Genomic DNA, 26,182 nt, shown 5'->3' with positions numbered 1-26,182 from the left:
GCCTGGAAAAGAAGCCCATCTTGAAAAGAAGCGCTTAAATTCGAGGTTTTAATGTAGGCCTACTGTATAACGTAAATAGATACGCTTGAGCACGCAGCTTGCTCAGAGAACAACACCCATGGATGACTGCATTGAGATGATGAGCTTCCTTCCTGGCGTTCCATACCTATATAATTAAAAATGGCATCCCACGGTAGCTTTGTTGATAGGCCTAGTCACGGCGCGAAGAGGGATGATGATATGAACGTCGTAGAAGAACGACCTAACCGTTTGTCTAGTTCATTTTTTGAACAAGGGGAAACATCCTTGACGAATATATGGAAGGTTTAGAATAATTTTATTGACATATTCCTCTAAGTGATTATATTTATTTGATGCATGTCTAGGCCTAGGCTAGGGCTCCGTTAAGGGCCTAGGATAGGCTAGGCTTAGCTAGCCAAGAGAGAGGCCTAGGCCTAGCTGCCCTAGGCATGGCGCGGGGGCTTATAAATATCCTATTTTAGGCCTAGGCTTAACTAAAACCTAAAGCAAAAAAGAAGAAAGAGGAAAGGTAGGCCTTCTTTGCATCATCGGTCGGTTGAGTCAATGAGGTAGTAGGCCTAGTATATAAAAATACCTCCTTCTCTTGCTTTGCTTGGTTGCGTTAATTAAGCCCTCTTTTATTATTCCTTTTTTTTTTTTACCCCAGATTTTATAAAGGAATGGATATGACTGTTGGGCCTCTACAAAACTGTAAGGTAAAGCCTATCCGTGCAAAAATTTGTATGGAAATTTTTTTTTTTTTTGGGAAAAATAAGGGCCAAATTCGTTTCATATTTTGCCAAAAATTATAAGCTTTGACCTAATAGGCCTATATTTATAAATAAATAATAATAATAATAATAATAATTTTGGCTTATATAGCGCATTATGCTAAAGCCTCAATGCGCTTAACAGTAAAAATAAAATTCGGGGGAAAAAAAATTAAGAAAAATACAAGTTAAAAAGGTGAGTTTTTAAAGCTGCCTTAAAATCATCAATGGAAGTTGCCTGTCGGATTGTAATAGGCAGAGCATTCCAAAGAAAGACAGAAGCCCAAGAGAAAGAACGACTACCATAATGCTTTGTCGACGGACTGTATTATGCAGTAATTACGATTCTGCGAACCTATTTTCCTAGTGATTTTTTGCACAAATTTGAGATGGTTTTTGAGGTATCATCGGCGCAATGAAATACTTTACAGTATGGGGCCTGTTGTTTAAGACAAGCTTAGGACCTAGGTAGACTAGAGTAGATACTATAGATAGTGAGCGGAGAGTTGCTTATAGAGGGTAGGACTGTTTCGGCTGCAAGCAAGTTCAGCCACGATGCATGGAACACATTTTTGATTGTATGTTTTGAGTCAATTCGATTAATTGAATGACTAAATTATATCCAATACCTGTTAATTATAATATATAATAAATATGCATTGACTTAACAGAGACAACATGTTTTATTTATAAAGTAAATTTGACAAGCCTGTAGGCAAGGCATAACAATACAAGAAAGGAGTGTAGTTTTATGTTTAACAAACATAAATTCTCTTTGGAACTGATAGGATAAGCCTATTTGTTTATAAAGTAAGGGTAAAATAATGTATATTTTAATAAAAGACAAGCAAAACAGAGTTAATTTTCTGATTTTCCAGATGTTAAATATGTCGCAGCCTAACTGGTTCATGGCCAAAACCGAAGGTATTCCCATTCCTTATAGAGTAGTGGCTAGGCAGAAATTGGCAAAAAATTAAGATTGCTGAGTCTGGGCAAAATTTTACTGGTTCTTATAAAAAAAAAAGTGTTGTTTTCTGTGTGTGTGTGTGTGTGTTTTTCTTCTGGGTTCGCACATATGCGTGTGTGGGTTGTCAGCTTATACTTGTAGTACCCATGCCAATTCATACCAAATTTGGAGAACCTGTATTGCGAACCCATACATTGTGGCTTACATAACTCATATCCATGCATTTTTGTAAATATTTTGGCGTAATAATAAGGTGTAAATCCAATATACTTCCGACAATACTGTTGTTTATCAAAACAAAATCTAATTTTTGAAATCTTAATTTGCACAAACTGCACTAAACTTAAGTGCCCATACTGTATATGGCTCTGACACTACTCAATACTATTAACTAATGTTATTAATAGCACCTCCTCATTAATGTTTCAAAGCCTCAATCATAAATGTATAAATTTAATTCCTGCTGTATCAAAAGTCTTCCTATTAGTAAGTTTGTTTTTAATTATATAGTTTAACATGATTACTAATACTATCAAATTAGATAATGCTTTTTACATAGTGTTTGAAATACTAGGTAGATCTTAACAATACTTGGGTACAGGCCTGCCAACTATGGGTGACATAGCCAACACTTTGTTGTGGTGATGGTGGTTGGTTCATGCTGCTGTCTTTTTAATCCATGCTGGGGGCTAGGTACAGAAACAAACCCCTCATAACATTGTAAAATGATTGATTTATGAAGGCGTTACTCGTCAGATACGTTCCATCCCTCCTGATTCAATCGGGAGTCTCCCGAAATTTTTATGCAATCTAAGTCTCCAGTCTCCCAAATTATGTCAAGAATTTTCAGAAAAGAACCCCTGACTGCCAAAAATGGCTAATTTAGTGATTTTTGGTACTAATAATTGATTTGGTTGTGACCAAATTATTTTTTAATTTTAGCATAAGATTAGTTTTACGTTTGAAGCCTATTACAATAGTATTACTATAGTATGTATGCCAACATACATTCACATCTAGGGCCCTAACCCAGATTTAATTTTTTTTTTTTTTGATCCCCAGACACAGCAGAAGTATATTTCAGGCAACATGAATGAGAAAACTGATAGGCATGAAGACTACAACAGGTATAAAACCACCTTATTAAAAGAACCATATATTTAATAACTCATTTTAATTTAGTAATAAAAGTTGTGCAATTCATTTAAATACATCATAGAGCTAATAGAAATTAATTTATTATTTTTTCTGACTGTTGGAACACATGAAATTATTAATAATAATTTTTTTCTTTTAATTTCTTTGTTTAACAGATTATTTTCCTTTCAGGTGGTTGAAAATTCACTTTTAAACATTTATTTTATGTTAGGAATTGGTGCAATAAGTTAAAAGTTTGCATTTCATGTAGATAAATAATTTAAATAGATTCCATATTACTGACCAGAGAGCATGAAAATACTAACATTTGTTGTTGCTTTGTTTTTGCATACACAGATCACTTTCCTTTGGTGTGGCTGAAAATTCACCTATTCCCCGTTCAATATCTAAGAATGCCAAAGGAAGCAGTTTTCTCAGAGGGCAGAAAAACCATAGTGAACGAATTCGACGATGTATCCTTTGAGTAAAATGTTGTATTCAGAAAAAATATTCATAATTATTTCTTTAATTTCATTCTCAACAAGGGGTGAGTGAAGTAGATGAAAGGCATCAGGTAGCTGAGGCTTCCCATCAGCCACAACTGGTAGAACTGAAGACAAGAAAAATTGTTATTTCTTTTTAATTCTTTGGGCATAATATGTAGTAGTACAGTAAATTAATCAGAACAACTAATATGGCTGAAAATTGTCAGTTTCTCTATGTATCAGTGTGTTTATCCTCTTGGACAAGGGATTGTCAGATCCCTTGTCTGACAGATTTTTCCCTGCCTGACAGTTTTTGCCCTTCCTGACAGTTTTTCCCACCCACCTAAGCTGGATGTAAAAATCCTACAGCCACCACTGATCTTTCTCTTATAATTTTATTTTTACTAATACTTTTCCTTAATTTTCTGTGTTAGCTATGGGGTTGCTAGACCAAGCCGCTACCCCAGGCCTTGGTGTGCCAGCTACGCCAAGCTCAGCACTCAAGTATAGTACATGTGAGAAGCACAAACACTAAACTTATCTATTAATATTAATGATAGTGGGATTGAATTTTGTCATTACATTATGTACTCAAGTATTGATTTTTCAACAATATTTATACTAGCCAATATTTAATGCTTGCGGTACACTACATAGATATTTTATAATATTATATTATACAATAGCGTAATAATTAAACTATTATTTTTATTTTCAGATCTGTTACTAATTTCTGTATGATTGTCCTTAATTTTTTTTTCTTATTTTTTTCTTAGATACACCAAATAAATTACCGATCCCCTCTCAATATGATGTAACAGGTATCTTAAGCCACACTCCAAGGAGGTTAAAGACACCCTCTACTCCAGACCCTATGGGTTTAGTAAGTACCAATGCTTTTAAAAGTTACTCTGGCAAAATGATGTCTGAGTTAGTCAAAGGATAAATAAACTAGCATATTCTAATACTCCCAACCACCGCATTGGTATGGCACTATTATTTTTACCAGGCAAATTAGGGTTTCAGTGATGGTCAGGTATGAACCCTAAAATCAAGGTTTATTGTACTAAAAAAAATAAATAAAAAAGACTCGCGAACAGCCAACATTGATTTCAAGTGGCCACTGAGCTTAGTGTGTATTACAGAAGAATTACAGTTCGCTCTCCGATTTGGTATCTGATAATTTGGGGTTGTCTCCAATTAGAAGATTAGTTTTGTGTTCAAAGATTGAAGATTGCTATTTGGTTCTTTAAAAAAGTGGTTTCGAATTAGAGGGGTCTCGGAAATTAATCTAATTGGAGGGTGCACTTTACTAAATCAGTCTGTATTTACAGGGCAACATGTCAGTTGCAGACCAGACAAGGCTTGCTGCTTCTCTCCTGGTGACACCACTACGACCACCGACAACATCACTGGAGTCCATGACACCTGGTGCGATGACTGAAGATGTCACATTGACCAATGTCAACCTATTACTGGAGGATGATCCAGGGATGAGTGGTAAGGTGTTAGTGTCTGGGCATACATACATCAAATTCTTTATTGCAGAGCATTATAATATTAATAATTATAATGTTTATTTGGCAAAGTATAGACTTGCCAGGAGAAAGGAATAGGTATAAACCCAAACAGAAAACTACTCTTACTCCATCATCAAATAAAACAGATGCAAAAAAATGAAACATTAATCTTACATTACCAGGTAAAAATTGATGAACTAACATAACTAAATTTGATTAAAATTTTAAAATCCTGATTTAAAGTTTACAATCAGGATTAAGATTTTTCAACAGTAAATAAAATTATTTTAAAAGAAGTTATTATATTGTGAAAAACAACCTTAATTGGTCAGGTTTAAACATTTGCTACAGGGTATCATACTGGCAGGGCTTTCGGAGAGTGTTACACAAGATTCAAGATAGTTGTTGTGTTTTATTATGCTATTTATTCTTCACTTTCATGACCATTTTTTAAAAATGATTGTACTTGAAAAGCAAGAAACACATGGTTCACTTTAAATTTTACTTTCAGGTACAAATACAATATAAAAAAAGTAATACAGAAAAGATATGTTATCAATTAGTTAAATAAGCAGATAAATAATCAACAGTACAAAGGTAAACATAGTGATTAATTGGCAAGGCTATCACAGAGGACTAGACAAATATTATGTTTAGGTTATGAGACATCATGCCGTGCAGTTGATGTCAGGAAGAATATGATACTAAGCTTGAAAATGTACCAACATATAGAGGTATGTTTTTTTGCAGCTACTGCTGGACTTTTTGAAGACTTTATGAAGAGTTTCAGAATGTTTTCCTCACCAACCGATGTGTTTAGGCTGGTGGCAGAATACGAGAAGCTTTGCTCAGAACAAGTAACCATGCTTAACAAGCTGGTAAAGAAGGCTAACCCTGGACAGAACAAGTGAGTTGGCTGTAAAGTAATAATCTGTTTAATAAAAATATAAACTAAAATATTTTATTGTTCTTATAGGGGCCTCCAAGAATATCCTGGTCAGCTAACTACAAACCATTTAACTCCCCTTCGTGTTCTTGTAAAAATATAATAATCAAAGATGTATGTGGATAAAAAACCATGTTTCCTTTGAAAACGATAATGCTATTAATTAATTACTTTATTTTAAACAATGCATTAAAATAATAACAAACTTATACATTCCAATGTAAATTTGAAGGTATAAAAATGTCCTCGAGTTTTCATATCAAGCAGCAAAGTGTGCGATTTCCTATTATACTCTGAGTGTCACTGTGAGACGAAAGTTATCCATTTCTTAAGATCTGTAATCTTTATAGAGGCCGCTAGCGCTAATTTGAAAAGCAAATAGTTTGTTTTAGTCAGTCAGTTTTAAATTTCTTTATTTCACTACAGATTTTCAAAGACAGTTGAAGTATTAAATCTGCTGGACCAGGAGAAGTGCACTTGGAGATTGTTAGGCTCATTGTATCAAGATCGGCAACAATATATGGAAGATGAAGAGAACATGGACACTGGAATGGATGTAGGTTATTAGTCCGTCAATCAAAAATGTTAACAAATCAATCAAATCTGCATTAGGCCAAATAAAAAAAATTATTGTGTTGGCCACGCCCAACCGACACTAAATGTTTGAAATTGAGGGTCGGCATTTTATTTTTATTTTATTTTTTTTTTTTAATGAGCTAACAAGGCTAGAATGGGCCTATCTCACAACGGTGGGCGATGTGATAGTGTTATGCGATCGCTTTACTCTTCAATATAGATTTAAAAATGGTCTTTGTTGTAGTTTTTTTTTTTTTAAGCATAAATAATTCATTGGTTAAAAAAAAAAGAACTTTTCCTACTGACTACCCATTTTTAGTTCCTATGCATGTAATGCAATAGGAACTATTGTAATCACTTTTGCTATTTCCTATGTTTTTTATTGTGTGTAGTGTGTTGAGAGAGTGTATCAACAGGTGCGAGCACCTCTAACACGACACGCTCTCCAAATGCACAAAACCCAACAGCAAATACATAAAAATATAATTTATACATAAAAATATAATTTTTAAAAATAATAGTTAGTCAAAGGATAAATAAACCAGCATATTCTAATACTCCCAACCACCGCATTGGTATGGCACTATTATTTTTACCAGGCAAATTAGGGTTTCAGTGATGGTCAGGTATGAACCCTAAAATCAAGGTTTATTGTACTAAAAAAAATAAATAAAAAAGACTCGCGAACAGCCAACATTGATTTCAAGTGGCCACTGAGCTTAGTGTGTATTACAGAAGAATTACAGTTCGCTCTCCGATTTGGTATCTGATAATTTGGGGTTGTCTCCAATTAGAAGATTAGTTTTGTGTTCAAAGATTGAAGATTGCTATTTGGTTCTTTAAAAAAGTGGTTTCGAATTAGAGGGGTCTCGGAAATTAATCTAATTGGAGGGTGCACTTTACTAAATCAGTCTGTATTTACAGGGCAACATGTCAGTTGCAGACCAGACAAGGCTTGCTGCTTCTCTCCTTGTGACGCCACTACGACCACCAACAACATCACTGGAGTCCATGACACCTGGTGCGATGACTGAAGATGTCACATTGACCAATGTCAACCTATTACTGGAGGATGATCCAGGGATGAGTGGTAAGGTGTTAGTGTCTGGGCATACATACATCAAATTCTTTATTGCAGAGCATTATAATATTAATAATTATAATGTTTATTTGGCAAAGTATAGACTTGCCAGGAGAAAGGAATAGGTATAAACCCAAACAGAAAACTACTCTTACTCCATCATCAAATAAAACAGATGCAAAAAAATGAAACATTAATCTTACATTACCAGGTAAAAATTGATGAACTAACATAACTAAATTTGATTAAAATTTTAAAATCCTGATTTAAAGTTTACAATCAGGATTAAGATTTTTCAACAGTAAATAAAATTATTTTAAAAGAAGTTATTATATTGTGAAAAACAACCTTAATTGGTCAGGTTTAAACATTTGCTACAGGGTATCATACTGGCAGGGCTTTCGGAGAGTGTTACACAAGATTCAAGATAGTTGTTGTGTTTTATTATGCTATTTATTCTTCACTTTCATGACCATTTTTTAAAAATGATTGTACTTGAAAAGCAAGAAACACATGGTTCACTTTAAATTTTACTTTCAGGTACAAATACAATATAAAAAAAGTAATACAGAAAAGATATGTTATCAATTAGTTAAATAAGCAGATAAATAATCAACAGTACAAAGGTAAACATAGTGATTAATTGGCAAGGCTATCACAGAGGACTAGACAAATATTATGTTTAGGTTATGAGACATCATGCCGTGCAGTTGATGTCAGGAAGAATATGATACTAAGCTTGAAAATGTACCAACATATAGAGGTATGTTTTTTTGCAGCTACTGCTGGACTTTTTGAAGACTTTATGAAGAGTTTCAGAATGTTTTCCTCACCAACCGATGTGTTTAGGCTGGTGGCAGAATACGAGAAGCTTTGCTCAGAACAAGTAACCATGCTTAACAAGCTGGTAAAGAAGGCTAACCCAGGACAGAACAAGTGAGTTGGCTGTAAAGTAATAATCTGTTTAATAAAAATATCAACTGAAATATGTTATTGTTCTTATAGGGGCCTCCAAGTATATCCTGGTCAGCTAACTACAAACCATTTAACTCCCCTTCGTGTTCTTGTAAAAATATAATAATCAAAGATATATGTGGATAAAAAAACCATGTTTCCTTTGAAAATGAAAATGCTATTAATTAATTACTTTATTTTAAACAATGCATTAAAATAATAACAAACTTATGCATTCCAATGTAAATGTGAAGGTATAAAAATGTCCTCGAGATTTCATATCAAGCAGCAAAGTGTGCGGTTTCCTATTATACTCTGAATGTCACTGTGAGACGAAAGTTATCCATTTCTTAAGATCTGTCATCTTTATAGAGGCCGCTAGCACTAATTTGAAAGGCAAATGGTGTGTTTTAGTCAGTCAGTTTTAAATTTCTTTATTTCACTACAGATTTTCAAAGACAGTTGAAGTATTAAATCTGCTGGACCAGGAGAAGTGCACTTGGAGATTGTTAGGCTCATTGTATCAAGACCGGCAACAATATATGGAAGATGAAGAGAACATGGACACTGGAATGGATGTAGGTTATTAGCCCGTCAATCAAAAATGTTAACAGATTAATCAAATCAGCATTAGGCCAAATTAAAAAAAATATTGTGTTGGCCACGCCCAACCGACCCTAAATGTTCGAAATTGAGGGGTCGGCATTTTATTTTTATATTATTTTTTTTTTTTAATGAGCTGATGGGCCTATTTTGCGACGGTGGGCGATGCGATACTGTTATGCGATCGCTTTACTCTTCAATATACATTTAAAAATGGTCTTTGCTGTAGTTTTCTATTTTTTAAGCATAAATACTTTATTGGTTAAAAAAAAAAAGAATTTTTCCTACTGACTACCCATTTATTTTTTTATTTTCCCAAAATATGGCCAACATAAGATTTTTTTTTGTTTGGCCTTATGGTCATCTCATTTTTATTGAGGCAATTAACACATTATTATTATTATTATTATTATTATTATTATTATTATTATTATTATTATTATTATTATTATTATTATTATTATTATTGTTATTATTATTATTGAGGCAATATATGGGCAATTAACACAAATTATTATTATTATTATTATTGTTATTATTATTATTGAGGCAATATATGGGCAATTAACACAAATTATTATTATTATTGTTGCTGCTGCTGCTGCTGCTGTTGCAATATGTGGGCAATTAACACAAATTTGTCACTTAAATCAGGATAGTGTGGATGATAATAGTAATAACTGACTGCAATATATTGTTGTGCATATAGTATGTTCTAATGGCTAATGGATTGCTATAATTTTATGCATATAGATCATTCTGATGATAAGCTATTGCTATAATACATGCATGCAGTACCTTCTACTTACCAGATAGAATGTTATTTTATCCCCATTGTTATTGTACTCTTTGTATGGATAATGATGGTATTAATTTTGTTACCATGTAATAGATATTAAGGAAGTCAGAGCAAGAGATTTCAAATTCGCTGTTTGCTAGAAATTCATCCCTGCGCCAGAGTCAAATCGTCGTTGATTGGTTGGAAAGGAATGCTGTTGACCAAATACAAGATTACTATGAGAATGTTGAATTTTACTCTCAGTCAGTTTGTTGGTAAGTATAATTGATTATTATGTATTATAATGATATTTATTATTTATGTCATCAAATGTGGAATTTACACTCCTCATGATGTTTTCATTTTGTCCAAACAATCTTTGGTGTTTCCTGCTCATTTTGTACCCAAATGGTAATGATTATTATTTAATATTGTCATCAATTTATATAATTATAATAATATATTGGTAATAATAATAATAATAATAATAATAATAATAATTTTATTACAGTATTGCAATTTAGTTAAGTTATTAGGAGTTTTACTGTAATACTAATTGTAACAATAATAATAACAGTAAAGAGGTATACATTTACCTTAACTCAATATAATTTGCAATCAAAATACTTCCTTGTAGATAGGCTTGCTTGTAGGTGAGTTGTTACTTGGTATTAGAAAGTGTTCAAATATAATGTATTTTGACTGTCCTATATTTTAGCTTGTAATTGAATTATATATTTACTTTCTTTCTAGGGAAAACACTTTGCATTCTCTTCAGCAAAAAACTGCAGGTGTATCAAGGTCAGACCGAAATCTTGTATCACAAATGGATCCTGATGCCCCCATCAGAGAGAATAAACCTCTTGCAGAACTAGACAGGGTATGAATATAGCATCTCATTGCATTATGAATAATCACACAGGTGTTACTATAATATGAATGAAAATGCAGGTGTTAGTTCACTATGAAAAATAATGCAGGTTACATTAAAGAATTTTAATGTATGTCAAATATTTTTGTTGTTAAAAATAATTGTAATAGTTAACAGCCTCATAGAACATTGCTTGGAACTATGTAAATTAGAATTCATTATTCTGTACATTTTATGTTAGCTTTCAATTAGAAATTAAAATCAGAAAAACCTCCAATTACAAACATTATATTTGCTGTATTCCTTATAGATTTTCATAGTAAAAAGTCTAAATTATTAATCTTTTTATCTTTGGATGTTAGTAACGCTTTTGATTTTGTTAGTAACCATTTTTTTTAATGACAGACTGTATTCTTATGTAGGGTATTGATATTGTTGATACAGGTATATTCAAGTATTTTAATGCAGGTATTGTATAGAGGTTGCAATCCAAATATTATGCCAATAAGGAGTACATGGTTCTCATTTTAGGAGGATGAGGCAAGGCTGCTTAAAAACCTCTTTGCTAAGATAAGAGCTGGCCAGCTTGAGGATGCTCAGAGGCTGTGTAAGAAGTGCGGTCAGGCTTGGAGAGCGGCAACCTTAGAGGGCTGGAAACTATATCATGATTCCAATATGAAAGCATGTAAGGTTTTAATTTTTTTTTTATTTGGTTGGTTTTCCATGAGAAGAGCATCTAGTGAAAGTTAATAACTAAGTAAAAATATAATTTGATTGGTTGTCATTGACCCCCCCCCCCAACTCCAACTTCCAATCCCAAAATCTGGGTTAAAATCCTGCAAATTTCAAAACTTTTCTCACAACTAAAGCTCTGTGTCACATACGTGTGCTTTGCCCATATTTGGATATGATATGACATCATAATGCCTTGGTGGTATCTGACATTAACATGCCCATATATGGATATTATGTGGACATCATCATGCCTATATATGGGTGTTATATAGACATCATCATGCTCATATATGGGTGTTATGTGAACAACATCATGCTCATATATGGGTGTTTATGAACATCATCATGCTCATATAATTATGGGCAATTCAAAAATAATTGTCACAAAAAACTAATGCACTTAGTTATCTAAACCATTCAATTTTTTTGGTTGATGAGGTAAATCCCATGTTATCTTATTGCAATATTTTGATCATTCTTTTTTTTTTATATTTCATAGTAGCTTCAGGGAATATAGCAAGCATTGAGGGCAACCCTAATCGAGACATTTGGAAAGCAACAGCCTGGCGCATGTCCCAAGATGAGCGATTCCACCCATATGAGCGAGCCATTGCAGCTGTGTTTAGCGGGAACCTCAAAGAGGTAATAATGTTGATGATAATAATAAAACTATTTATATATACGCTTTATAGCTCACAGAATGTCTCTAGGCAATTTACATTAAGTCTTAAACTATAGTTCAAAACTATTCGCCATTGGACACCAACTTGGTGTTTCTGAGGTAGATTACTTATTTTTTGTAAAGAGATTGATATGAGGTGTCACTGAAATGGTCATGCATTATAAGAATACCATTGACTTTACTGTATGTTTGTGGAGTGAGTGAGATGGGGACAAAAAGCTAGGGTGGATGGGGATGGGGTAGTTCAGTGATTTAGGACCTTGTGTAATGGGATTAGGTGGGACCTCTGTCTATACTTGCTTGTGTGAGTGCAATGGGGAGCGATGCATGTATGGTTGTATGCTTAACTATTTTTGTACAAAAATGTGTATAATGTTTTAATGTTTTTATTTGCATCGTGTTTGCCAGGTTCTCCCTGTTTGCCGGTCCTGGGATGACTGCTTATGGGCGTACTTCCGGGTAATGGTGGACCAACAAGTGGAGCAGGAAATCCGGGAGAATGTAGAACCAGGCTGTGAATGTGAACCACTTCCTGATAATTATTTTGATAAATTGTAGGTGTTAATTTTTGTTTATTGCTATGCAAAAAAAAAAAAAAAAAAAAAAAAAGTGTATGAAATTATTTTGAATAATGATAATTGATAAAATAATAATAATAATAATATGTCACTATTTATCTAATGCAATAATAACTGTATTTTGTAATTGTAAAAATAATAATAGCAGCAATAGTAACAATTTTAATATTTAATAATAACAAAAATATCTATCATCAATTATTAATGATACAGTAATACGTATTTGAAAAATAATCAAAATGCATCATGCTCCAAATTTGATGAGGACACATACTCTATTTACAAAGTATAATGGTTGGTTCACTTCTGTGCCCACCCATAAGCTCTGTATTCTTTCTTTTAAGTATTATGTTGATCTGGTAATAACAAGAAAAGATTTGATTATACAAGTCTCCTTCTAATTAAAGATCACCTTTCTCTGGTTCCAAATTCACAAATGTCTTAATCTTTATTATTCTAATTTGAGACCAAAGTTGCTAAAGACCAATAGTGGTCTTTAATTGGAGGGAGACTTGTATTGTAATTTACTATCTAAGAATTTTGAATCTGAATATCTATTTTTAGATTAACAACCACTAAAATCTTCCAAGATTTGCAGGCATTTCCAAGTGAGGTAAGATATTTTATAAATTTTTATCTTACTTTCATTGATTCAGGGCCTTTCACCATGTTTTCATATACAATGCCTTCTAAATGTTGATGTAAATACATTTCAGCCATTCACAGGATAGAAAGCTCACATAAACAAAAATGGAGTGATGAATATTTCAGCTCGAGCCACCCAGAAAAGAGAACAGATTGCAAGAAAGCAGCTTTAATTTAACAAACCAAACAACATTCAGTGCAGCTTCGCTCATATTGCTAACTGGTGGTGCCACTGTGTGTGCACAGAACCATGGAAATCCTTATGACCTCCGCCCCATGTCAATTCCCATCATTGTTCTTGTGTTTTTTAGCTGAAGGGCTGAAATGCAAGTTTTAATAGTGCATTCATTGTTTGACAGCATTTTATGCATGTTAAATAATGTAGTACATGCATTATGAATGCCCAATTCCCCACCAAAAGTAGCAAAATTATCATATTGTTCAAAGCAGAAACTTGAAATAAGAGGAAGAGAATAAACTACTACCGTATCTAATGTTCTGTAACTCTTACTGTTATGTCTATTCTTTCAGGAGATTGAGATGCAATCAAAACAAAAATACCACATGATACAGAAGTACTTAATTTTAGGTGAAGTTGATGGTAAGATTTGATTATGAATGAATTTTTTTAATTGCAAAAATTCTTAATAATGAAAGGAAAGCATAGACAATTCATACCGTAGACCGAAAGCCAAAATCTGCTTTATCATCTGTGTGCCTGAGTATTGGACAGTTTGTACCATTGATTATCATCTGCATGGAATGAATTGTTCATGTACCAGTTAATCACAGTACTGATGTGCAGTATGCTGCTGCTGACGACACCCTCATAACAAAAGTGCCTAAATCATTATTTTCAAGTTTTGAGATTTTCTGCGTAACTCATTTCTTATATCAGTATACTGCCCTCTGTATATTATCTAAGTCATTGATATACATTTGCACATGCTCAGACCGATTTTTTGTGTTTCTGCCTAAGTCAGTTGTGTGACAATTTTCACACTGTTAAAATGGCACACATGGTAAATTCTCATCAAAGAAAAGTCCCTATTAATGACGTTCTTGCTATGCTGGACATTTGTCTGATTCAAGTGGTAAGCTGTTAATGATACATTATAGATTACAACTAGCCTCATTCTTTGGTGATAATATTATTTTATTATTGTGTAAAATGTAAATAAAATTAGTCCTAGTAACATAACGCAGGGGGCCTAGACTCCAGTGAGTGTAGGGCGTACAGGCGTTATTAGCCTTGAATGCATTTGAGCCAAGACTGGCTCGGCGTGGGCTAGGACTAGGCCTGTTGTAGTTAGGTAAGCCTAGGCTTTAGTTATCTTTATATTATGGGGTTTGTGAGTAAATAAAAATGAATATTTTATGACAGAGGTCTATAATTAATAGTAGGCCTATAATAATACTTATACTAGTATTTAAACAGTTTTGTTTTATTTATATTTTATAATATTTTGAAATTACAACTAAAAATGCAATGATTTTTTATTTTAAGAATCGGATGATTCAGATCTTGACCCTGACTTTGTCCCTGATGGTAAACCTAATGGTGAGACAACGGCATCTGATATATTGTTGAGAGACATGATGAGCGTGATGAACATGCATAAATTGATCCAGTTGTACCAATTAAGTTAGGTCAACCAGAGCAACAAGATGGAGAAGATGACAATAATGAAGACCAACCAGAGCAGGAAGACCGAGAGGATGAAAATAATTAAGACCAACCAGAGCAGGCAGATGGAGAGGATGACAATAATTAAGACCAACCAGATCAGGCAGATGGAGAGGATGACAATAATTAAGACCAACCAGAGCAAGAAGACGGAGAGGATGACAATACTGTGAGTGTTTATTAAAAAATTAAATATGAAAATATTGTGATTGCTAGGTATTTAACACTACTGTATTTACACTTTAACTTGCTACTTTCTTCCATTACTTTTGTCATCCTGTAGTATTTCATTATTATTACTGTATTTTTTTTAGGGTGTACTGGTGATTGTGAAGCGTCATAAACGCCCATCAACTCACATTTGAAACCAAAATGTGTACAAAAAGGGCTGCCTGGAAGGAAAAGCTTACAAAAACAGAAGAGGAGTTGAAAAACCTGAAAAAAAGACGGGAAATGCATGCAATTCTAACTTCTGTAGAAAATCCAAATTGAGAGATTACCAATCTTTGGATGAGGATAAACGGAGCTGGATCTTCCAACATTTTTTTTGACATGAAATCATGGAATGAACGCCGTTTTACGTCCGAACATTAGTGTCCAAGGTAACTTAAACAATACAAAAAGAATAGATTATTTTTAATCATACAGAATTGCGAAAAAGATTATTTACTCAAATAAAATTCTATTTTATTCTTTACAGGTTGACATAACACAAAAAAAGATCCCTGTAGATCAGTCAAGAAGAAAGTATTCTTTTTCCTACAAACTCCAGCTGCAGGATGGAACATCTGTTCAGGTTTGCAAGTCCATGTTTGCATCAACCCTTGGCCTTTCTCAGAGGACTGTTGCTGATTGGCTAACCAACAACGATGATGCCCCAGAAGTTGAAAATCCACATAGGCATCGTAAAGGTAAAATAAAAAAATAGCATGCAACTTTTCTGAAACCTTAAAAATTGTACCGTACTATACAGGCAGCATCTCTTCATTATTATTCAAAATCTAAACACCTGTTCTTTCTGTTTGTTATTCCAGGCAAGACTGCATACGTGGAAAGCAAAGACATGGACTACCTTAAGAAGTGGCTAGCTGATCTACCATCTGTGCCATCCCACTATTGTAGAAATACTGCCACTTATAGAAATAAGAAATTCTTATACCCGGGCACAACACTCGCCAAGCTCCACCCAGAGTACAAAATGGATGCAGAGAGTGCCGGTTATCGAGCAGTGTGCCAAACACGTTTTAGCCAAATTTTTAATGATGAGAAATTTTTTGGTATTTATACCAAGAAAAGATCAGTGCAATGTTTGCGTCAGCGCGAAGCATGCCGCTACACACAAGGCACATATTTTAGCTAAAGATCAAGCAAAAAAGGAAAAAGCTGATGACAAAGATGCAGCTAATGATGAAGTGTCCATGTGGACTATGGACTTACAGGCGGTCCTATTATGTCCCAGAACAAAAGCTAGTACAATGTAAATGTAAAAACTAAATTCACAATTTTACATTGTATGATTTGAAAAGTAAGGAAGGCTACTGCTATACATGGGAAGAACATGAAGGAGATTTAAGCAGTGAGGTATTTGCATCTATGCAGTATGGAGAGGATGACAATAATTAAGACCAACCAGATCAGGCAGATGGAGAGGATGACAATAATTAAGACCAACCAGATCAGGCAGATGGAGAGGATGACAATAATTAAGACCAACCAGATCAGGCAGATGGAGAGGATGACAATAATTAAGACCAACCAGATCAGGCAGATGGAGAGGATGACAATAATTAAGACCAACCAGATCAGGCAGATGGAGAGGATGACAATAATTAAGACCAACCAGATCAGGCAGATGGAGAGGATGACAATAATTAAGACCAACCAGATCAGGCAGATGGAGAGGATGACAATAATTAAGACCAACCAGATCAGGCAGATGGAGAGGATGACAATAATTAAGACCAACCAGATCAGGCAGATGGAGAGGATGACAATAATTAAGACCAACCAGATCAGGCAGATGGAGAGGATGACAATAATTAAGACCAACCAGATCAGGCAGATGGAGAGGATGACAATAATTAAGACCAACCAGATCAGGCAGATGGAGAGGATGACAATAATTAAGACCAACCAGATCAGGCAGATGGAGAGGATGACAATAATTAAGACCAACCAGATCAGGCAGATGGAGAGGATGACAATAATTAAGACCAACCAGATCAGGCAGATGGAGAGGATGACAATAATTAAGACCAACCAGAGCAAGAAGACGGAGAGGATGACAATACTGTGAGTGTTTATTAAAAAATTAAATATGAAAATATTGTGATTGCTAGGTATTTAACACTACTGTATTTACACTTTAACTTGCTACTTTCTTCCATTACTTTTGTCATCCTGTAGTATTTCATTATTATTACTGTATTTTTTTTAGGGTGTACTGGTGATTGTGAAGCGTCATAAACGCCCATCAACTCACATTTGAAACCAAAATGTGTACAAAAAGGGCTGCCTGGAAGGAAAAGCTTACAAAAACAGAAGAGGAGTTGAAAAACCTGAAAAAAAGACGGGAAATGCATGCAATTCTAACTTCTGTAGAAAATCCAAATTGAGAGATTACCAATCTTTGGATGAGGATAAACGGAGCTGGATCTTCCAACATTTTTTTTGACATGAAATCATGGAATGAACGCCGTTTTACGTCCGAACATTAGTGTCCAAGGTAACTTAAACAATACAAAAAGAATAGATTATTTTTAATCATACAGAATTGCGATAAAGATTATTTACTCAAATAAAATTCTATTTTATTCTTTACAGGTTGACATAACACAAAAAAAGATCCCTGTAGATCAGTCAAGAAGAAAGTATTCTTTTTCCTACAAACTTCAGCTGCAGGATGGAACATCTGTCCAGGTTTGCAAGTCCATGTTTGCATCAACCCTTGGCCTTTCTCAGAGGACTGTTGCTGATTGGCTAACCAACAACGATGATGCCTCAGAAGTTGAAAATCCACATAGGCCTTGTAAAGGTAAAATGAAAAATAGCATGCAACTTTTCTGAAACCTTAAAAATTGTACCGTACTATACAGGCAGCATCTCTTCATTATTATTCAAAATCTAAACACCTGTTCTTTCTGTTTGTTATTCCAGGCAAGACTACATACGTGGAAAGCAAAGACATGGACTACCTTAAGAAGTGGCTAGCTGATCTACCATCTGTGCCATCCCACTATTGTAGAAATACTGCCACTTATAGAAATAAGAAATTCTTATACCCGGGCACAACACTTGCCAAGCTCCACCCAGAGTACAAAATGGATGCAGAGAGTGCCGGTTATCGAGCAGTGTGCCAAACACGTTTTAGCCAAATTTTTAATGATGAGAACCTTTCGGTATTTATACCAAGAAAAGATCAGTGTGATGTTTGCGTCAGCGCGAGCATGCTGCTACACACGAGGCACCTATTTTAGCTAAAGATCAAGCAAAAAAGGAAAAAGCTGCTGACAAAGATGCAGTTAATGATGAAGTGTCTATGTGGACTATGGACTTACAGCGGTCCTGTTATGTCCCAGAACAAAAGCTAGTACAATGTACTATAAAACTAAATTGCAAGTCCACAATTTTACATGATTTGAAAAGTAAGGAAGGCTACTGCTATACATGGGAAGAACATGAAGGAGATTTAAGCAGTGAGGTATTCGCATCTATGCAGTATTCACACTTTCACCAAGTAATTGACGCCAACCCTACAATAAAAGAAATTGTCATCTGGAGCGATGGTTGCGGTTATCAAAATCGCAATGCGAATGCGAGTTGGTTTAAACAATGATTGTACATAATCTTCAATTGTTTGTTATTAAACATTTTTTGTCTTTGTTGTAATTGGTGGTGGTGGGGGGAGGGTTTGGGAAAGGGGAGGGGTTTTAACAGTGGGGGTGTTGTGAATGTGTACTTATTGATTAAACTTTGCATTGCTGTTTATTTTATATTGTTCGATAAAATACCACTTCAACAATAGGTTATTCATTTTTGTTAAGTCATTTATAAAACTGCCTAAGTCACATGCCATTATTGATATTTCTGCCTAAGTCACTTAATTCCGTTACGTAATAATTATATTGCACCACATTATTTATATTCCATTTAGCTTCTTTTGATATGTATTTGTACAAAAATAGTGAATAAATATTTGTTTTTAAAGGATTAATGCAGTTTTTTGCCTTTTTCTCAAAACTACAAAAAATGACTTAGGCACTTTTGTTATGAGGGTATAATATAAACATTTTTTCTTTTTAACCATTGTATTTATTTTTCATTAAAAAAAAAGCATTGATTGAGGAGATGGGTGAGTGGTTACAAGATGTTGCGAATCGACCGTCTAAGCATCTAGTGCGGTTTATGGCGCATGTAGTACTATTCTTCCGTTCCCTTGGACTTGACAGTAAAGAGGAAATTTGCACAGCCATCATTGAAGCTTATGTTAAGGTATGTAGGCTACAGCTTACCTTAATTTGTTGTCTTATGGTTAATTATGTACTATAGGCCTACTTTTTTTTTATATCTTTCACATCCAAGAGTAAGTAACCTCCAAACTACAGGATGGAATGATGCATTATAAACTAAGTAACTTGCCAATTACAGGATGGAATATAAACTAAGTCCCTTTATGAGGCTTAGGGAGTGGAGTTGATTTTAGTCATAGGAAACAATGCCACAGCAGGGTTTCAACCCAGGACCATCAACTCCATTATATAGCTGTATGTACTTAATTTTTGTTTATGGGTTTTTTCAGGATTTAGTAGATGTGAAACACTTAGAGCTAGTGTCTGTCTATGCAGCTCAACTTCCAGAGTTTTTACAGGTTGCTTGCTATGCCCACTTTCTTGAAGGTAAAATTGTATATATAATCAGGCAATAAATATATCATTCAATCAAGCAATATTTCTATAAATAAATCATAGCCAGTCAATCAATATTTCAATAAATAAATTATAGCCAGTCTATCAATCAATCGATCAATCAATCAATCAATCAATCAATTAATTAATACAACAATCAAGCATTAATTTCTCTTTCCATGTTTATATAACCATCAATAAATTAATAAGGGTTAATCAATTACAACAAGTCAGTAACTTAACCAGTCAATATATAAATCAAGCTATAACCAATTATTTGATTAATCATTCAGCTAATTATATTTGCTTTCATTGCAGGAATTCATGAGAAGGAAACAAGGAAATATTGTCTGCAGCTTGCAGAAGATGCAGGTAATTAACTAGTCAGAAGCAGCCTTTTTAAACAGTGTTTAAGAATATAAACCAATCATAAATTGGCTTTAAAGGAAAGAAGTCAAAAACTGAATAAACACTGCCTTTCATTAAATGTCTAACAATCTTGATATGCTACTAAACAGTGATATAATATAGTAATTACACTTAATTTAATTACCATAATTTTGTTGAAAATTTTTAATGCAGGTTTGGATGTTCCCAAGATCACTAAGACAGTAGTCGAGAACATTCGCAACCGAGACCTCACTGAATTCGATGCAGATACAGAAAGTACCCCAGCCTTAGATGCTGCCACGTCAGAGGTAAAACCAACAAGCAATCAAACTTGTCCAGTGCCAGGCCCGCTGGTTAAAATCATAGTCTGCATTAGAAAATTATTTTTGTGCAATTTTATTAATGCACTAATGGATTATTCAGGCTCTAATTTTCCAATAGTGCATGGAAATCTACTATACTAATTGCAGGATAGCTTAGTCAGCTAAACTGGTGGTTGCTATTGTGTGTGTGCTCTGAACCTTAGAAATCCATTATTGACCTTTGGTACTCGGTTCAATTCCAATCGCTGCTCCCCCTCTGATTTAGCTGAAGGGCTGAAATGCAATTGTAAAAATATGTGTTTCCAAGTGTGCAATTATAGTGTGTTAATAAGAATACATTTCAAAATTTTAGCATACAGTCCTTGACATTTTCTAATACAGTATTTATTTCTGATGTGTTATTACAGGAGGATAGGAAGAAAATTGAGGCCATTGACTGGTTGGTTTTTGATCCATCTCAAAGAGCAGAAGCACTGAAACAGAGCAATGCTGTCATGCGCACATTCTTAGGTTAGTGCTTTACAGAGCCATTAAAAATGTTAACACATCTCTATTACTCGTTTATACAAATGCAACTGATTTTGATCTACCATATTTAAGTTATATATTATAATAGATAAGTACAGTGCACCCTCCAACTCAAAACCACTCTAATTTGAGAACCCTCTAATTCAAGACCACTTTTGTAAAGAACCAAATTAAAAATCTTTAATCTATTATTAATTAACACAAAGCTAACCTTCTATGTGGAAACTGAACCCCGAGAACACCCCAAATTTTCAGGTCCCAAAGTTGGTCCCAAATTGGAGAGCGAACTGTACCATGCTCAAACCTTGCGCACAGCAGCATCAGATCCTTAGTTTGAAAGTCTAAAACATTAATTTTTAACTCATATCAATTGTTCACAACTCCCATTCATTTCACCAGGTATCAAGAAGCATGATGCCGCCAGAGAGGTATTCCATAAGATTCCAGGTGATACTATCGATGTCATTTTGAAGAACTGGTTAGGACATGCTGGCAGAGTTCCTCTTCCCACAGAAGACGACAATGCCATCAAGGAATATCTTTGTATCAAAGCTTACCTAGTAAGTAAAGTAATGGTGAATCTATGTTGACTTTATCAATTGTCCTTTTTGCTCCTGCTCAGTGGCGTAACACATGATTAAAAAAAAAATACCTAAAATCCCACAATGGAATTGGTGACCAAAAAAGGCCCCAGTCTGAGAAAGCCCAAAAGCCCCCTCCCCATCGTTACACAGCTTTTTTTTAAATTTTTTTTTTTACATGTATTAGGATTTTCTTTTGTTTTCCTCATCTTGTGTTATCCCTTCTTATTAATCATTATGTCAATTTTTGTTGAACTTCAATTTCATATTTTGCTGTGTGCAAATTGTGATAAAGTTGATTGTATTCGTATTCGTTGTTACTGTCATTTCTTTATAACCTGTGACAAAGTCATTATTGCCAATTTTGTTAAAGATTAGGAACATGGCAAGACAATTTAATGAAATTGAGGAAAGAAGAACTCTGCTTAATGTGTTGGATGCCAAATTCTGACTGTTCTAGTTATTTTTCAGGAAATGTCTTAAAATATTGGCAATAGTTTAACCAGGTTTTTCAATCATAATGACATTTTACATTTATCTCTCCGTAGAATGCATTAGATACATTCAACGATTGGTTTGAACACTATCACAATAGGAAACCAGTTGAGCCCAGCATTCAGGAAGTAGCAACATTCCAACAGAAAGTGCATCATGAACATAAAGAGAAAGAATTCAAGGTGATGAAATCAAACAATCTGTTTTCCTTTATGTTAATTAGTATATTATCATTATAATGTGATAAAATAAACTGAATAAAATTTATTTATGCTTTATAGATGGAATTAGAGAGATGGGAACATGGATTAAACAACAACACAAAAGCAGTTGTTGACAACATTTACAATGTGCTCCTTTTCCCGGATGGTGGCTGGATGGTTGACCAGCACACAGTAAGATAGCTTTGCTTTAAAAATTAAGAGCTTTGAAATACATGTACAGGTACACTGTAGTACAGAAATGATATCCTGTGATGATGATGATAATAATAATAATGATAATAATAATAATAATAATAATAATAATTATAATAAATAATAATAATGATAACGATAATAATAATAATAATAATAATAGTAATTATTATTATTATTATTATTATTATTATTATTATTATTATTATTATTATTATTATTATTGTTGTTGTTTTGCAAACTAAAGCTTGTGTCCAGATTATCAATAGTCCGATTCGGTGACGGGCGTTGCGTGACCTAACTTGGGTGTTGGATGTAAACAATGGACTGGCACAGCAGTATTTACATGGAGATTGCTATTGCGGCTGTCCTTTGTTATTGCTGTAAAGGTCATCATAATTCCCAGCAAACTATACCAAATTGATTGGGAATTTAAATTAAAAGTTTTGCCTTAAGGTTTGCTAATGCTCCAAAAGATAATAGCCGCAAACACTGAGATCTTTCGACAAATGTTAGGCCTAGGCCGCTGCACATTTACGGCCAGTTTAGGTATGCACGAGAATCTTCGACCTGCGATTTTAAGACTAGCTAAGGTTTACGAAGGATCACTTAGATTTCAAAGCATACAATGCTAGGAGAACGTAAGGATAAGTAAATAAACACTATACTGCACAATCATATTGACTTCCCTTGCCATATATTTCTCACGTTAACAGAGTGGGGTTGTTTTTTGCAACCATAACATAATTTACCTTTTCCTATACACTGTTTGTGCTGTAATGTTTTCCACGGTACACCCAAGTTAAACAAACATTCCTGAATTGGTCTATTTTCTTTGACAAAAAAACACTGTTGTATACAGTATATGGGAATGATGTGATGTCATCATTACCGTATTTAGGCATTTTACATGTTTTTGTCAGAAAACACTGATTGTAAATGTTTTATAGGAGGATTCCATTGACAACGCTCGTGCAACTCAGCTGGAAAGATTGAGGGAGATATGCATTCCGATGCTGTGTTTCCTTCTGCAGTCTGTTCTTCACACCACAGGGCAGTACCAACAGGCTATCATGTTGGCTGATGTCATTGCATCGGAAGAACAGCAACTGTATACCGTGAGTATCAAAATCAGTCATATTTCATGTATGATCTGTGTTTCAATTATATGCAAATTGCTTGTGTTAAGGAACCCTCATTCAAGTTTCGAATTTGCATATTTTAATAATTCATTGGTACAAGAACAGAGCTCCCAAATTAGAAGAAGCCACTTCCGGGTGAATGGTTTAAAGACGTTTGTTAACACATATGATTTCATTTTGCTGTGCATGGTGACACTCATTGGCACTGACTTCCTGTAGACAATTGATCAATGACAATACATTAGGCAAGACTTTTTTTATACCTTGTTTAGCCAACTGCAAATATTGATGATTTCGAATAAAAATAAAATTTTATTTTTGGTCTGTTAGCACACCCGCCGCCACGAAAAAGGGGAAATTTCAGAAGAAAATAAAAAGTTTTTCTTCATTTTTATTACGCCCTCCGCTGCCTTGAAATCTCTAAAGATAAGATATGTATATTTCTTCCTAATTATATAAATTTGAAGCATTTAACCATCCTACTTTACGCTCACCAATAAAATTTTATTTTTATTTTCTCCTCCGTCTGGATGTTTTTGGCATAACTATTTGCTAAATAAGAAAACAAAATTTTATTTTTATTCCGCCCTCCTCCGATGATCTTTAAAAAAATAATTTAAGAAACAAAGACTAAAAGAAGTCTCGCCTTACAGTAAAAACATGAAAATATTGTAAATTTGCGAGATTTCCAGGAGATTTTTGTTTGCTCACTGGGAGTGTGGTAGGCCTGCCCAATTTCCGAGAGACTCCCAAGACTTGCGAAGACTTGAGACTGCTGCGAGAATGAAAATGCAATGCACTGTGTTTATTCTCTATCCTGATTGAAAACAGATTTCAGTGAAAAAAAAACGGGGAAAAAGGAATAGATCTTAGAGAGGGTAGCAGACTAGTTCAATAGCTTTTCGATCAATAGAGGGCAACAAACTCTATGAATAAAATATAAAATCATGATATTAGTATAATATGAAAATTATACACAGAGGTAATTTTAGAAAAAGTTTATAACATTTATGGTTTTTCTTTTTCAGGTTTTTGATAAAGATGAACTGAGGAAATTGCTACAGAAGCTAAGAGAATCGTCCATTGAATTACTTGATAGTAATTTAGATGCTCTTGGATATGAGATGTGAAATGATTAGATGTTTTTTCAAATATTAAATGGCATAGTAACAGGACATGACAGCTGTCAATCAATAAACATGTTGGGATGTCAATTTTTGGTGATTGGTTATTCATGTGTATCAGTTGCCAAAACAGGGTGCTCCCCGAGCATGACATATTAATGGAGCATTATTGTGTTAGATTGATAGTGAATGGGGGAAGGATACATTTTCAGAACAATTTCATGAAAGTCAACCGTGGATATCGCAAATGCACTACTGCATCATTCCACAACCTCTAAGTCACAATACCGGATTGCTCAGATATCGAAATATTGCTTGTCCAATACATTTACTCAATTTTTAAAGCATATGATTATTATTGGTGGATTCATGAAATAAAATACCATCTATCTTAGCCCTACCATTGTTAGAGCTGAGGTTTTGATAGTGAGTTTCATTTTCATGATAGTCAGTATGGATAATGCTACACAAATACACTTCTACTTTGTTCCAGAACTTATATGTCGCAATATCTGGGCTCCGATATCAAAAGTATTGCTTGTCCGATATTTTTACTAATTTTTTAAGCATATAATTATTAGTAGTGGATTCATGAAACAAAATATTGTACCATCTGTCTTGGTCCTAGCATGGTTGGGGCTGAGGTTTTGGTGGTGAGTGGGGGAAGATACACATAGAAAATTTACATGACAGATAATGCAGCACAAATGCACAACTGCATCGTACAAATACAGCAATAATATCTGGGTACAGATATCAAAATTATTGATTGTCCGATATTTTTACTCGTTTTTTAAAGCATATTATTAGTGTGGATTCATGAAACAAAATACTATCTACCTTAGCTCTACCATGGTGGGGGCTGAGGTTTTGGAATTTTATAGGTATGGCTGAAAGTGGCACATAGAGCATAAACATTTACCATGAATTTGAATATTTTCTTTCATTTTTCCCGATCCATTGGATCGATGTTGGTGTTACAAATGTGGTTTGCTACACATGTGAACACACTGATAATGTGGAAGTATGTAGTCTTTGCATTATAGGAAATTCATAATAAAATCTGTAATTAATTTTCTGTCAATGCAGTATTGGTCTTTTACAAGAGGTGTCAATATGATTTACTACTACTGCTACTCTTATAAAGCATTAAATCATTTAACCATCCCATTACTACACTGTGTAAAACCTGAATGTTTTTTTGCAAAACTATTTGCTAAATAAGAAAACAAAATGTTATTGC

General features: G+C 34.0%; 1 protein-coding gene and 2 long non-coding RNA genes across 7 annotated transcripts; all 3 read left to right on the top strand.

The window, feature by feature from the left end:
• The first annotated feature begins 193 nt into the window (after positions 1 to 193).
• On the top strand, positions 194 to 26,110 carry LOC117124343 (nuclear pore complex protein Nup107-like). Of its 4 annotated transcripts, none has more exons than XM_033270552.1 (25): positions 194 to 324; positions 2,821 to 2,885; positions 3,253 to 3,368; positions 3,815 to 3,895; positions 4,157 to 4,263; positions 4,715 to 4,880; positions 5,651 to 5,807; positions 6,273 to 6,402; positions 9,953 to 10,113; positions 10,592 to 10,718; positions 11,241 to 11,394; positions 11,947 to 12,086; positions 12,535 to 12,680; positions 13,269 to 13,317; positions 13,881 to 13,950; positions 19,370 to 19,527; positions 19,835 to 19,931; positions 20,259 to 20,312; positions 20,523 to 20,638; positions 21,061 to 21,163; positions 21,581 to 21,741; positions 22,311 to 22,439; positions 22,539 to 22,652; positions 23,624 to 23,791; positions 24,844 to 26,110. In XM_033270552.1, exons 1-25 carry the CDS (start codon positions 241 to 243, stop codon positions 24,943 to 24,945), a joined length of 2,955 nt encoding a protein of 984 aa, XP_033126443.1. In that variant the 5' UTR covers positions 194 to 240; the 3' UTR covers positions 24,946 to 26,110. The 4 variants fall into 4 exon arrangements, with proteins under 4 accessions (XP_033126443.1, XP_033126442.1, XP_033126445.1 ...); XM_033270551.1 differs by having other exon boundaries at positions 11,944 to 12,086; XM_033270554.1 differs by lacking the exons at positions 194 to 324; positions 2,821 to 2,885; positions 3,253 to 3,368; ... (3 more) ...; positions 5,651 to 5,807; positions 6,273 to 6,402 and adding exons at positions 7,363 to 7,512; positions 8,283 to 8,439; positions 8,906 to 9,035.
• On the top strand, positions 14,012 to 16,632 carry LOC117124346. Of its 2 annotated transcripts, XR_004447960.1 has the most exons (5): positions 14,012 to 14,443; positions 14,857 to 15,205; positions 15,351 to 15,638; positions 15,737 to 15,947; positions 16,071 to 16,632. It is a non-coding gene; the product is annotated as an uncharacterized LOC117124346 (long non-coding RNA). The 2 variants fall into 2 exon arrangements; XR_004447959.1 differs by having other exon boundaries at positions 14,012 to 15,205.
• On the top strand, positions 17,226 to 17,926 carry LOC117124347. The gene is made up of 3 exons (XR_004447961.1): positions 17,226 to 17,328; positions 17,474 to 17,761; positions 17,860 to 17,926. It is a non-coding gene; the product is annotated as an uncharacterized LOC117124347 (long non-coding RNA).
• Positions 26,111 to 26,182: the final 72 nt, after the last annotated feature.

This window comes from Anneissia japonica, unplaced genomic scaffold (assembly GCF_011630105.1).
Source record: "Anneissia japonica isolate Jap-2015-1 unplaced genomic scaffold, ASM1163010v1 scaffold750_len1593409_cov174, whole genome shotgun sequence".
NCBI lineage: Eukaryota > Metazoa > Echinodermata > Crinoidea > Comatulida > Comatulidae > Anneissia > Anneissia japonica.
This window is presented reverse-complemented; position numbering and strand designations above follow the sequence as displayed.

Excerpts from the sequence above, each read along its gene's own strand:
- LOC117124343 (XM_033270551.1), top strand. The coding sequence starts at position 241 with ATGAACGTCGTAGAAGAACGACCTAACCGTTTGTCTAGTTCATTTTTT. Across the intron at positions 12,087-12,534 it reads TTAGCGGGAACCTCAAAGAG|GTTCTCCCTGTTTGCCGGTC; the intron begins GTAATAATGTTG and ends CGTGTTTGCCAG. Across the intron at positions 21,164-21,580 it reads TGTCATGCGCACATTCTTAG|GTATCAAGAAGCATGATGCC; the intron begins GTTAGTGCTTTA and ends TCATTTCACCAG.